This window comes from Arvicanthis niloticus, chromosome 2 (assembly GCF_011762505.2).
Source record: "Arvicanthis niloticus isolate mArvNil1 chromosome 2, mArvNil1.pat.X, whole genome shotgun sequence".
NCBI lineage: Eukaryota > Metazoa > Chordata > Mammalia > Rodentia > Muridae > Arvicanthis > Arvicanthis niloticus.
Window position 1 is genome coordinate 85,600,480 of NC_047659.1, and position 13,166 is coordinate 85,613,645.

The following is a 13,166-nucleotide window of genomic DNA, read 5'->3' on the forward strand; positions in this document are numbered from 1 at the left end:
CCTTTCATGATAGAATGTCTACAAAAAAATTAGACTTTTCCTGAAAAGTTAAAAAACTAAAAATAATGGGTTGTCTAACTGCACATGTAACACTAGCTATATACAGCTGTCTAAATATCTATAGTTAAATTCAAATTTGCTCTGGCAGTCCCACCAGCCACAATTTCAGTTGCATGTGTGGGGACATGAGGCAGTATACACAGAATTCCATCTTTGCCAGGTTTCCCTGAGTACGAGTGCTGGACAACGGAAGTCACTGAGCATGTATAGAGGAGAAAGATACAGGCAGATATGGGATTTAAAAGGCTGGCTCGTGTAGTAACGTAGAGGAATGTACTGGAGAGAAAAACATGCTGAGTCAGCTGATCTTTGGGGATTGATGAAGAGGTCACAAGTTTGATAAAGAACTAGAACATTCAGAGGAGAACTAGAATATGGGACACTGCCAGGAAAAAGAAAGATACCTCTGAGTTTACATATTTGTCCAGGTCTCCTTTCCAGCTTCTATCTCCTACATCCCCTTGAATGCCCTGGGCCAGGTCTTGAATCAGGACCTGCACTGCTGCCCACTCGTAGTATCCTCCTTTTACCTGCTTGCTCTCTGGGGCCTTACCTTGCCAGCACAGGTGATTAGGAGATGGGGAAGAGTGATTATCTTAGAGGCTAGCATTGAGGGCATGCTTGCACAGGTTAGCTCTAGTCAACTTGACATAAACTAGATAGACCTTGGAAGAAGGAATTGCAGTTGAGAAATTGCTTCTAGGCAGACTGAGCTGGGGACACATCTGTTGGGATATTTTCTGGACGCTAACTGATATAGGAGGGTTAAAGACACAGTGAGCATTGCCACATACAGGCAGGTGGGCCTGAGCTATGTAAGACAGCTAGCTCAATGTATGCCTGGAAGTAAGCCAGTGAGAAGCATTCTTCTGTGGCCTCTTTTAGTTCCTGCCCCCAGGTTCCTGCCTGGAGTTCCTGCCCTAGGCTTCCCTTCATGGTGGACCTATATACCAACCATTTCCTTTCCTCTCCAAGTTGCTTTTGGTCAGTGTTATATCACAGCAATAGAGAAACAAACCAAGACAATGCCATAGGTGGACTCTCGAGGGGTTATGTGTTTTTACATTATTATTATTATTATTATTTTTACAAATTGTTAAGTTGCTGTACTACACCAGCCCCCAATAAGCAATAAACTTAGGAGATGACTAAATCAATTTTTTTTTGTAGGACATCCAGTAAGGAAGGGGTGACCAGAAAAATTCTTTGTGACTCGGTTTAACTTACTCAGGAAATTAAGTAGACCAATCGTCTCATCCCTTCACCCTCTGGTCTGTTAGTAATTGCAATGCTACTGTATAATGTGAAAATTTTCAAACAGAGCTAAACCGAGGTCTATAAATACACATGATTAAGGCTTCAAATATAGCACCGCTTTCTTTTCATGGGGGCTATTTCTGTGTGGTGATTGCCTGGCTGATATGCAATTTCAGAATACAAGTGGCTTTTCTCCATAACTAATGGGGAAGTTGGCAGGGTGCTACATGCCCAGGCCCTCTCTGAGAAGAAGTCTGTTAAACTGTGCTGAGTGTTCTCCTGAATTATATAAGCAGAGTGGACAAGAGGCACTGCTGAGACCACACATCCCATTAGGATGAAATAGTGTCTGTTTGGTTTGTTTCTCGTTCTAGAAGGATACTGGCCCTTCTGGTCATAAATCACACAATGGTCAGCCACAGGCATGAGCCCAGGGCCTGTTGTATTCTAAATTAAATAGAATGTAGTGCAAATTAAGAATAAATGCCAACAGAGATTTCTCTGATTCTAGATTCATAAGCACTTTAAAATAAAGTTTAAACAAGAACGATGTACATTCATTTATGAATATGATAATTAAAGTATAAAAGGAGTGGCTTCAATGGAATCATTGACTCTTATGAGCAAAGATGGTCCGAAGAGTTAATTGATCACTCATCCCATCCCACACAGAAAGGACTGAGGACCATGTGGCAAGAGAAAAGGGTCAATCCCATGCAACATTTGAATACAATGCCAGACAGCTATGTTTCTACAGAGTGAAAAAATAGAATGAACAGAGTAAAAATAATGACAGGCCATCCAGGTACTAGAAATGCCAAAGAATCTGAAGAAAATAGATGACAAGATAAGAGATCACCCAAGCATTAGTGTTTGCTAAAAAGCAATACAACAACAACAAGCCAGAATGTTAATTATGGAGAATGAGTTCTACCATCACATAGAGCAGAGCTCAAGGTGGGCAATGTGTAAGACAGGTGTGTGAAGCATTGAACAGCCAATAAAAACAGAGCGGGTCTATAAGAAGCCATAGAAGACTTGATGGCAACTTTTCCGAAGAGAAACAGGGATAAGGGATAAGAAATTGAAATGATGTTTTTTCAGCACTCAAAGATAACACTCAACCCTCCAGAATTGAAGGCACAGTGAAAACACTTTTCAACATCAAAGGTGAAATAAAGACATATCCAGAAATACAAAAACAGACAGTGTCAGGAGTATATGTGCACCACAGGAAATAGTGAAGGGATTTAATTCCTCATAGAGAAAATAATTTCAGTCAGGTGCACAGAGTGTGTAGGAAGAAAAAAAAAAGAACAAGGAGTGTGGCGAATGCGTGGTTGGGAAATGAAAATTAAGTCAGAAAGCAATAATAACAGTTACATTTTAATTAAAACATGGAAAATTTTATAGAGATAACATTTATATGAATAGTCAGGGAGACGAGCCAATGCAGTGAGTGTTACAAGGACTTAGCATCATCTGGAAAGTGGGACGGGGCAAGTCAAGAATGCCTCTAGTAGTCCTTGGGATAACCGGAAGAAGATGTAGGCAGTGAGGCAAGGAAAAGGGGAAATTAAAAAAGTACTTTATAGATGCAAAGGGAACAAGGAACGAGGAAAACCAGGGAACATTGAAATATTGAAAACATCTAAATGTAGTAAAGTATTTACAGTTATGTGACCTAATCTATTTGAAATATCAACACTGTCTGACTACAGGGACTGCTTTCAGAAGAAACCCCTTCAATATAAGAACACAGAATGATCCAAGGGAATTCGGAAAAGCTATGCCAGGGAGCACATGAGCAAAGGAAACTGGGAGACGTAAATCGGCATTCAGGAAAGCACATGGAGGCAAGAACCTTTACAAGTGTAAAGTCCACTTCCTGATTATAAATGCTTCTTTAGTTGGAAAGGAACTGTAATTAGAAATCTGTACATATACATAATACATCCTTAAAACAAGGAGAACAAAAAATGACAAAATTACAAAGAGAAACAGATGCTCGCATGACCACAGAGGACCTTTTCATGCTTTGCTTGTGCTTCCACCTACCCACTGTGTGTGTGTGTGTGTGTGTGTGTGTGTGTGTGTGTGTGTGTGTAACAGAAGGCTGCTCTCCACCCAGGCATTTCTCAAGAGGGTTGCATTTACAGCAGGAAACCTAGAGGGATGAGGAAATGCCTCCCTCAGGGACACAGAGCAGACAGACTTGGTGCTGTGCTGTAAGAGCAGAGGGATTCCCTTGCCTCTCACGATCCACTATCCTCATTCCTGTGGGTCTGGGGAGTGAGAAGAACTAACTCAAACATTGATGCTCATGCTGCTTTGCTGTGAATGACACAGCACACTTTGCTGGTCACTTGGGAGTCTTCTGCCTTCTGCCGGAAATGCACCATTTATTAAAGGACATGGCAAGGGTATCAAGACAGCAGGGGAAAATCCAAATATAGTGTAGTTTATTAATATATGACAAGAAACATTTAAATTAATGGAAGAATACAAATAAGCAGAAGAAGCCTATCTTTCTATTAGGAAGATATAGTAATTTTATAGTTTTATGTTTTCAATAATAGCTACAGAATGCTCAACACAAAATCTGGTAGGAGTAAAATAATTGATGAACAAGTCTATAATCATACTGGGATTTAAAATGTACACACTTTCTGGGGACAGGGAGATGGCTCAGTTGAAATATACTTGTCCTGTAGCATGAGGAATGAGTTCAGGTCCCAAATCTATAATTTTTTTTTAAAAGCTAGGCTTATCAGCACATCCCTGTAATCCTAGTATTAGAGACTGAGACAGGGGATCCTAGTGGCTTGCTCACAGCCAATTTAACCTAATTGGTGAGCTCTAGCTTCAATAAGAAACACTGTCCCCAAAATGAAGATGGCAGAGAGCTGAAAAGGTGGCTTAGCGGTTAAGAGTGCTTATTATTTTTCCAGAAGATCTGAGTTCAGTTCCCAGCTCTCCACAGCAGGAGGTTCACAACTGACTATAATTCCAGCTCAATCTAGGAGATATAACACTCTCTTCTAGCCTCTGAGGGCATGTGCATACATGTGGCATACATTCACCCAGACACACATACACACATACACATACACATAAATAAAAATAAATCCTATAATATGAGGTCGAGTCATGAGAGATACCTGGATGTTGACTTGTGGCTACTTGATAATCACCTGAACACACACATGCACACACAAGTGCACGCGCACACTACGTGGAACAAGTGGATACCAAAAGACATAAGAGGTTAGGACACGGCCACACAAAAATATTATGGAACACACAATCTTCACATGCACAGGAAAAATAAACTTCATTATACATTTCAAGGGATTAGCACTGTTCACGACACACCCTCACTTAAGGAATGGAGGCAGGAATGCCTAACAAAATGCTGAGACACTTATGAACCGAATAAGACACTTCTTACAAAGTAAGACCTTTGAAGGGAAATCCACTCAACACAAAACTAACCATAAGAGTGGCTTATGCACAGCTGACTTTGGAGCCAAAGGGAGTTTACTGTTAAAGAAGACATATTGGGGGCTGGGGAGACAGCTCAGCCTTCACATCAAAACCCAGGAGTGGTGGCATGTGCCTGTAATCTTAGCACTGGGAGGCGGGAATAGGAGGAAGTCTAAGAGCTGCCAGTCAGCCTATCTAGTTGAACTGGTGCCCTTTCAGTAAAATATCATGTCTCAAAAAAAATGAAGGTAGAAAGGAGTACCAATCTCTGGCCTCTTGTCTTAGTTATGTGTCTTCTTTGGTGAAGAAACACCATGACAAGCACAACTTCTAGAAGAAAGTTTATTGTGGGCTTAGGGTTCTAGAAGGTTAGTCCAAGAGCATCACTGGGAGAATCATGGCAGCAGGCAGATATGGCACTGGGACAGTAGGCAAGAGCTTACATGTTGAGACATCAACTGTGATTCAGAAAGAGCTTGCTGGGAATGGTGTGGGCTTTTGAAACCCCAAAGCTCACTGCCACTGTCACACCTCCTCCAACAGGGCCATAACCCCAAGACTTTCCAAACTGTTCCACACACTGTGTAGCCAAGCACTCAATGCATGAGCCTATGAGAGCTGTTCTCAAGCCACCACACCTCTACAGGCACAAACACGAACCTCCCCCCATGAACATGTGCAAATACAAATATATACGTGTGCATATCTTTAAATGCTTACTCATAAACTGTTTGCCTCAATTTCTGGGAGTGATATTTTATGTGTTGCATTTTTCTTGTATGCACAGTGACATAATGAAAATCATTTTATTGAAATGTAAAGAACAGTGTCTAGAACTTTCTTCAGAATTCTTTAATATATATGTATGTGTGTGTATATATAATTTTTATATACGTGTGTGTGTGTGTGTGTGTGTGTGTGTGTGTGTGTGTGTGTGTGTGACTGTATGAGTTCATGAGCACCATATGCATGCTCTGGAGACCAGAAGATGGCATCAGATGCCCTGGAGCTGGAGTTCTAGGAAGTTGTGAGCGCCCATGAGATCTGCAAGAGCAGGAGGCACACTTAACTGCTGAGCCATCTCTGCAGTCTCTGAATTCTTTTTAAACAAGTTCATTGTGGCCATCTATTTTTATCACTCAAAGTCAGTATTTGATCCTTTTCCTTTGGGAAATGATCCAAAAAAGCCACAGAGAAACTAGAAGATGAAAACATGCCATTTTCAGCAACATCAGAAAAGAGCCAACATCTGTAGACTCCAAAATAAGCAAGAAGAGCTGTCGGACGCTGGAATGTAGCACCGAGTAGCAGGAACACCAAGAGAAGTTCAGAATGGGGCTGAGACATGGAGACAAGATGAGCACAAGAGGAGAAGGCTCAAGGCATCAGATACCAGAAGAGCCAGAACACACATGCTCGCTGCAAATGTGGGCTGCCCTGTTCAGTGGTTGGACCGGACAGATCTCCTACACACCCTTTGATTCTAAGCAGTAGGGAGGCTGAAAGCTAAATGGAACGTACACATGTGTAAGTCACTGTCCAGAAAATTGTGGCTATAGAGGTCTTTATCTAGTGTCTTCTACAGTTACCTTCCAGGAACTATGTAGGAAGAGGCAATCTCCTCCAAAGTTGAGTGATTTAAAAAGAGAGAAGTTGAGTGGGAGACAGATTGACAGCAGCAGCCTCAGAACTTATTTTTGTAGCTGAGAAAAGATCATCTTGCTGGGAATTGTTTTATAAAGCTCTTGGGAGCTTTAAGGCACACTGACATACTTTTCAGTCAGCACACACAGGTGTTGGGTTCGAGACTGAACGTTGACTGTCAGCTGAACCAGTACACGTACAAGGGTAGTTGAAACCATAGATCTTGCTGGGTGCTGTCTCCTTACTAGAACTCACGTTCAGTTTGTTTTGTACCCGCTCTGCCACTGCTTAAACAGAACACGACTTTTACATAATGAATCAGCTGGAAGCAGAGGATGGCTTAGCAGGGTTTCTGTCCATTGTGTGCTCTTCATGCCTATTTCAAACCAAAACAAACACTAATTTGGCTTTCACCTATTAGTATAAACACTATTACTATCAGATCATCATTTCTTCAGATGCCTTATCTCCTTCTGGTCTTTGTAACCCAGGCTCTTCTGGTACACTAACCACGACAACAAAGCTTTAGTGCTTGTCTACTTAGGTACAAAGCTTGAGTGCTGTTTTTGTTTGTTTGTTTTTTTTAACTTGGAATTCTCTCAAGCACGTGCATCTATACCGGGGTATTATTTGCCTAGGTCTCAGTTCAGTTAATTATGGTGTCCTAAACAAATCACTCAAAGCCTTGGAGTTCTTATTTACAAACCACTGGGGTTGCTTCTGCCATTGACACACACAGGCAGCTAGCTCCAAAGAGAAACCTCTATCATCTTAGACGGCAAGACAAAGAAAGTACGGTGTTCAGTCAGTCAGAGAAGAGAATCATGGGAACAGTTATCAATCAGGAGACTTCAACATGTCATGGTATGCATTAAAAATCCTTATGGAAGGAAATTATATTCATCTCCATCAGTTTTCTTTGGGCTAAACCCTACTACTCGAATAATTAATTCTTATGTTTTTGGAATTTAAACTTTTTAAGGAAAAGGAATGAAGTTGGTAACACGAGCTATTATTGCATGGTAGGAATTAGGAAGAAAGAGATGCTGTGAAAAATCGGAGCTCCAGATTAAAATGTAAACAGACTGCTCAGTGACCTTCTCTTGGAAGACTCCCGTGAAGGAATGTCATGACACATTGGCTAAATTTTCATTAACATTGCATATTCAGGATGTTGCTGGTAATGCCACATGACACTTAATGATATTGGATTATAGCATTTTATACAAACCATTTTACCTCCAGCTTCCTCATTGAAAAATATACTTGGGCTTTATTATCTAATGGGAGAGAGTACGAGTCCTTATTAATGTAGAGATAACAGTTCCCAAGCCATAGATTGAGGAAGTAACTATATAAGGTAGCTTATTAAAGAAACAAAAGCGGAAGTCCTTCGCTCTAATCTCAAGCTTGAGAAATGCTGGGTTACAAGAAGTTAAATATGATTCTTCATAGCACGTCTTTTCTGAACCTGTAATTAGCTACTAATGCATTGTGATTCTGTAAAAGGGGAATAATTAATTTCGATGCCTAAGTGTGTTTGACCATGGAACATGTTGTTCATAGTATTTTTTAAAGGTAGCACTTTCTGTAATACATGTTGGGAAATAGTGGGATCAGATATCACTGTATGTACCTATGGGCAAACGTGTAATCTGCCATGAAAAGAAATAAGCCAAACAGTAGAGAGCTAACTGAGGAAAGCTGACATACCACCAGCCTTCACCATGGTATGATCTGAGGCATGTTTTGGGGGACTGAGCTAGGGTTTGTTCTAAGGAAAAACAAACTAGAGCATCCAAAGCTCCCAGATCCCATTTAATTAAAACCCTTCTGGGAAGCTAACGAGCACCAGTGGATGAAGAGAAAAGTCTCACATGTCTTCATTTCCATCCTCGGCTCAGCACAGCTCCAGTTCCATTATCCTTAAACATCTATTAACATGATTACTTCATAATTACCAAGGCTAACCACCAAGCACTTTGCCAGGAAGCATGACACTGTTATCTTTAAGTGCTCTTCTGGCTTGTGCAAAATGGTCAGTATTAGTATTTTTTTAAAATCCTTTTGTAAGCTCTTAATTGAAGAAATATCTCTAAAAATACTATGTGGATGACTATAAGATAAGAAGAAAATAGCACACGAAAGTCACAGATCAAAGCAAATGAACAATAAATCCACTCCAAGGGCAGGGCAATCTAAATCCTTAGATTTAGAATGTATAGCAATTACCCAGATCAAAAACTCCACATATCAAAAGCATGGTGGGACCTACTAGCTTCTTTCTGGTCACACTGTGCTACTAGAATTTTAATCTCAGGACAGTCTATCCTGCATGTTGTGATGGACTCACATAGTTGTGTCTAGTCAGTACATATCTCTGATGAGTCAACTGTCACCATGTGTCTGCCTATCATCCAACCTCAGTGCTGTGCTCCATAGACAGGGATTCAGATACCTGCAGCAGTCAGAGCTTAACTGGCACTTAAGTCACAATGCTTTCGGAGACCTTGTGCCCACTTACCAAGTGAGTGGCATTTACCAAGCATGTAGGTTACTAGATATTTTCATATTCAGTATACAAAACCAAACAGAAACTCCTGAAAAATTTTTCGTGGTTTGGTAGACTTAAAAAAAAAAAATCAGGGCTTAGAGAGATTATATTTGCCTAAGGTCAGGCCAATGTCTAATAACTAGGAAATATCTGACTTTGTTCTCAATGAGTCCAGTATGTCTTACATGACCTATGTGTGCTCTAATCATAAACTAACTGCTTTTTATAGATAAAAAATGAGCCATTTATAGTGTTTTGGTATCCAGTAAAACATCTTAACTTTTATCATCACTAACTTAAAAGTCCTGGTAGGATTTAGATCTTTTCAGCCATTTGCCCAAATCAATGGGGGTCTTTATTCTCTGCTCTTATAAAGAACTTATGTAACTCAGCATCTGATGAGAAAAAAACCAAACCAAACTAAACCAAACCAAACCAAACCAAACCAAACCAAGCCAAGCCAAGCCAAACCAAACCAAACCAAAAAAAAAAAAACAAAAAAACCCCAAAAAACCAACAGATCACTCACTACATTACATTATCTGCTTAGTTTCGTACTCACTCTCTGAGAACACATATTCCAAGTCTCTTTTAAAAAATAGATTTCCATGCTACAATATGTTTAAATCCGAACACTCATCTCAATGTCTTCAGAACCTGTCTGCCGAAACTCCAAACCAAACCACAGGCCCAGAGTGTGTGCAGTAATCGCTCATGCGTTCTCATTTTAGAACATAAACAAAACACACTTTTAGGATCGTGAAGTTGGATTCAACCCACTCTCAAGAGTACCCAGTCTCTTCATGCCTCCCAAGGTTCTCTATTCTGTTCAGTCATTCTTAGAGAGAGAAAAAAAGAGGGGAGGGGAGAGGACAAATCTCTTTCAATTGTTACTAGAATTCCCCAGTTCTCCATCAACTGTATCTCTTTGGCCTTCACAGTGAATGAATGATTGAAATTGAAACCCCAAGCCAGGTGGTGGTGGCACACGCCTTTAATCCCAGCACTTGGGAGGCAGAGGCAGGCGGATTTCTGAGTTCGAGGCCAGCCTGGTCTACAGAGTGAGTTCCAGGATAGCCAGGACTACACAGAGAAACCCTGTCTCGAAAAAAACAAAAAAACAAAACAAAACAACAACAACAACAACAACAACAAAAAAGAAATTGAAACCCCAGTTTCAATTCATCATCATCTTTTATTTCCTTTGACTAAGTACTTAGTCAGTGTTCACCTTAATTTGAATTTTAGTATGACAGAAAGAGCCAGAAAACAACAACACCCCCAAAACTAAAAACAAAACAAAACAAACAAACAAAACCCAAGTAAACAAGCCATGGTCACCCAGGTAGACAATGACAGTCCAGGCCTGGGCTTGTTTTCATTGCTGATATCTTAATTCATATCTACTAACAGGTGGTGGGAAAAATCTTTTCTAGGAAACACCATAATACAGCAAAGCTGCTTTCCTTCTTGCATAGCCTGCTACTGTATATTCAAAATGAAAATAATTCCATGAGTGCTGTTCCCCACACACATGCCCTCACCTGTTTTCAAACTCTTGTATCAGAGGAATTATGTAACCGACTATCTGGCTTGATCCTTACACTGATAAGAAAATAGGTCAGGGTTTTATGCTGGGTATTTCCATCCCTTCACCCTCCCCACACTCAACATTTATACAAGTGTTCTGGTGCACACTGTGAGCCGAGAGTGTGGATCCTTTAGCTTGGGAGCTGAACAAACACTTATTCAACATATAATTGACTTGACTTTTTGGGTTTACGAGTCCATCATTTCAGGATTGAGTCCATCATTTCAGGATTAGAGAGGGCTCAGTGTGGTTCTGTCTTTAAAAGTTCCTTGAATAAGGTCAAGTCTATAGGGAGAGGCACTAGAGGGGAGACACTATGTAAATGTTCCCCACTACATAACTCTAGCAGATCAAGAAGGAGCAAATCAAAGCAGAAATTCCTGCTTCCCATGTACACACATGCAGCCCTGGCTTCCACTCCCGCCACCATGCTCAGGGTCCTCATCAGAAGAGGTCACTTGTCAGAAAACATTAGTTCCATTCATTGTTAATTCCAGCATCACAGCCTCTTTCACAAGAACAGACAGTAATCTTTGCAGAGAGCCTCTCAAGCCACAAAGTACATGGAGTCAACAGGGGACCCAGTTGACGCGCAGATTTAGATGAACAGAGAGCCTGAACTTCTACATCTCTGCCCAACTTCAGTACACCACTACAGCTGCTGGCTGGTTGACCACACTTCTTTAATAAAGTCCTACGACATCTGTCCATTTGACCAAGAAAGTTCAACAGGGCACAGAACTCAGAACTTCTGCATCAGCAGGCTTCCACTCTGCACATGGGAACTAAGTTCAATCACTATCACTGCCTGCAACAGTCCTCCTGTTCAGCTAGATGAGCCCTGGTTCTGTTTCATAGTCTTATCTGATAACACTTCGGTGTGGAGAACTTGCCCTGTGTCTAAGGTTCTAGTTCCTCAGGTCTCAAGTGGGCCCTACCAATAAACAAGACTCCAGTGGAGAAAAAGACATGTCCAACTTTTTGACATTGTAACAAAGGTCTTACTTAAGAACAGCACAGATGAGCTAAAGTGGTTTAGGGGTTAAGAGTATTGGTGACCAGGGTTCAATTCCCAGCACCCTCATGGGGGCCTAACAATGTCTGTTAGGTCCAGTTACTGGGAATCTGATACCCTCTTCTGACATCTATACATGTGGTACACAAACATACACGCAAGCAAAACACCCATATACACACATAAAATGAAGCTAAGTAATTCTTAAAAAGCATATACTTTTTAAAAATTGCAAAACATTTGGAAGTTTTAAATAAGTTTATGGTTTTGCATTGGGCTGTATAATACCTGCCCTTGGCTGCACGCTGCCCACGAGCCACATGTACATGGGTGACTAAATCATTTTCAGATCCAGAAAAGAAAAGATGTGCAGGTTCTTTGATAGACTGCAAAGGGCTTCCCCTGTGGCTGTTTATGTCCTTAAGAAAGAAAGGTAGGAGAAAGGCCACCAGGTTTGAGACACTGTGGGTGGAGAATGGATGGTGCTCCCCACCTGGAACTCTGAGGGTTAGTTCTAGTGTCTCATGGCCCTTTTTCTAGAGACATTTACTAAACGTGAAGTACATGTTGGCTGGAGCTGAGCTGGTCGAGTGCTTGCTTAGCATCTACAAGGCACTGGGTTTGATCCCCAGCAGAGCTTACGATGAAGTTTGGCAGAGTGCATGCAATCCCAGCATTAGAGAGGTGGGAGCAGGAGGTTGGGAGTTTGATGTCATCCTGAGCTGCACAGAGAGGTCAAGGTCAGTCTGAGCTACATGAGACCCTGGATAGAAGAAAGGGCAGTATGCCTTACATATTCTACAGAAACCAATTTTAATGCAGGTATTACCTCAGATACATTCAGCAATCAAAATTATTTCCTCTTTTGAATGAACAATGAAACAAGTTGCTTTTATATTTACAAATAAAAAAATACAAAATAAGGAAACCAGCTAATAAGCACAGGACTGAACATTAGCTGGTGTCCTTAAAGCCATACAGTAAGTATGAAATTTAAAACGAAATCTCACTTAGACTTTATAAATGGAATGTCCCAGGCTCTGCCGCAGATAGGCTACTTGGTCTCTGCGGGGACAGAAGCTGCATCTTGCGGGGTGGCAGCTTCTGCTGCTGCAGCGACAGGCTCAGCTGCAGTAGCAATGTCACACAGGGCAGAGGTGTCTTCTGTCTGACTGGAGGCAGCCTCAGTCTGATTGGAACAGTCAGGTTGAGAGGCTGGGGTCTCTTGACTCGGGCTGGCATCTGTTGGACCGGGTGTGAGGTTAGCTTGAGCAGACACGGTTTCTTCTTCTGCTTCCATTTCTGTTTCCTGGCTCTGAACTTCCTCACCTTCTTCCACCATGGCAGGTGGTAGTTGTAGGAAAGTCTAATAAAAAAAATACCAGATGAATATGAGAGTGTGAGGAACACTGGGGTCTGAACCAGATCAAGCTCTCATATTACATCACTCTGTTAATACATTGTTGTGCTACGGTTTTTCAAACAGTGTTAGCCATTTTATAGGACCAATTTGGCACCTTTGAAACAATGACCTTGGTTCTGCTAATGCCAAAGAATGT

General features: G+C 41.2%; 1 protein-coding gene across 1 annotated transcript in view; it reads right to left on the reverse strand.

Moving 5' to 3' along the window:
- Positions 1-12,401: 12,401 nt before the first annotated feature.
- Positions 12,402-13,166, reverse strand: part of Aqr (aquarius intron-binding spliceosomal factor) — a 72,680-nt gene continuing 71,915 nt past the window's right edge. Inside the window, exon 35 of the mRNA XM_034493885.2 lies at positions 12,402-12,973. Coding sequence (XP_034349776.1) covers positions 12,662-12,973 — 312 coding nt within the window. The 3' untranslated portion in view covers positions 12,402-12,661. The remainder of the gene's footprint in view (positions 12,974-13,166) is intronic.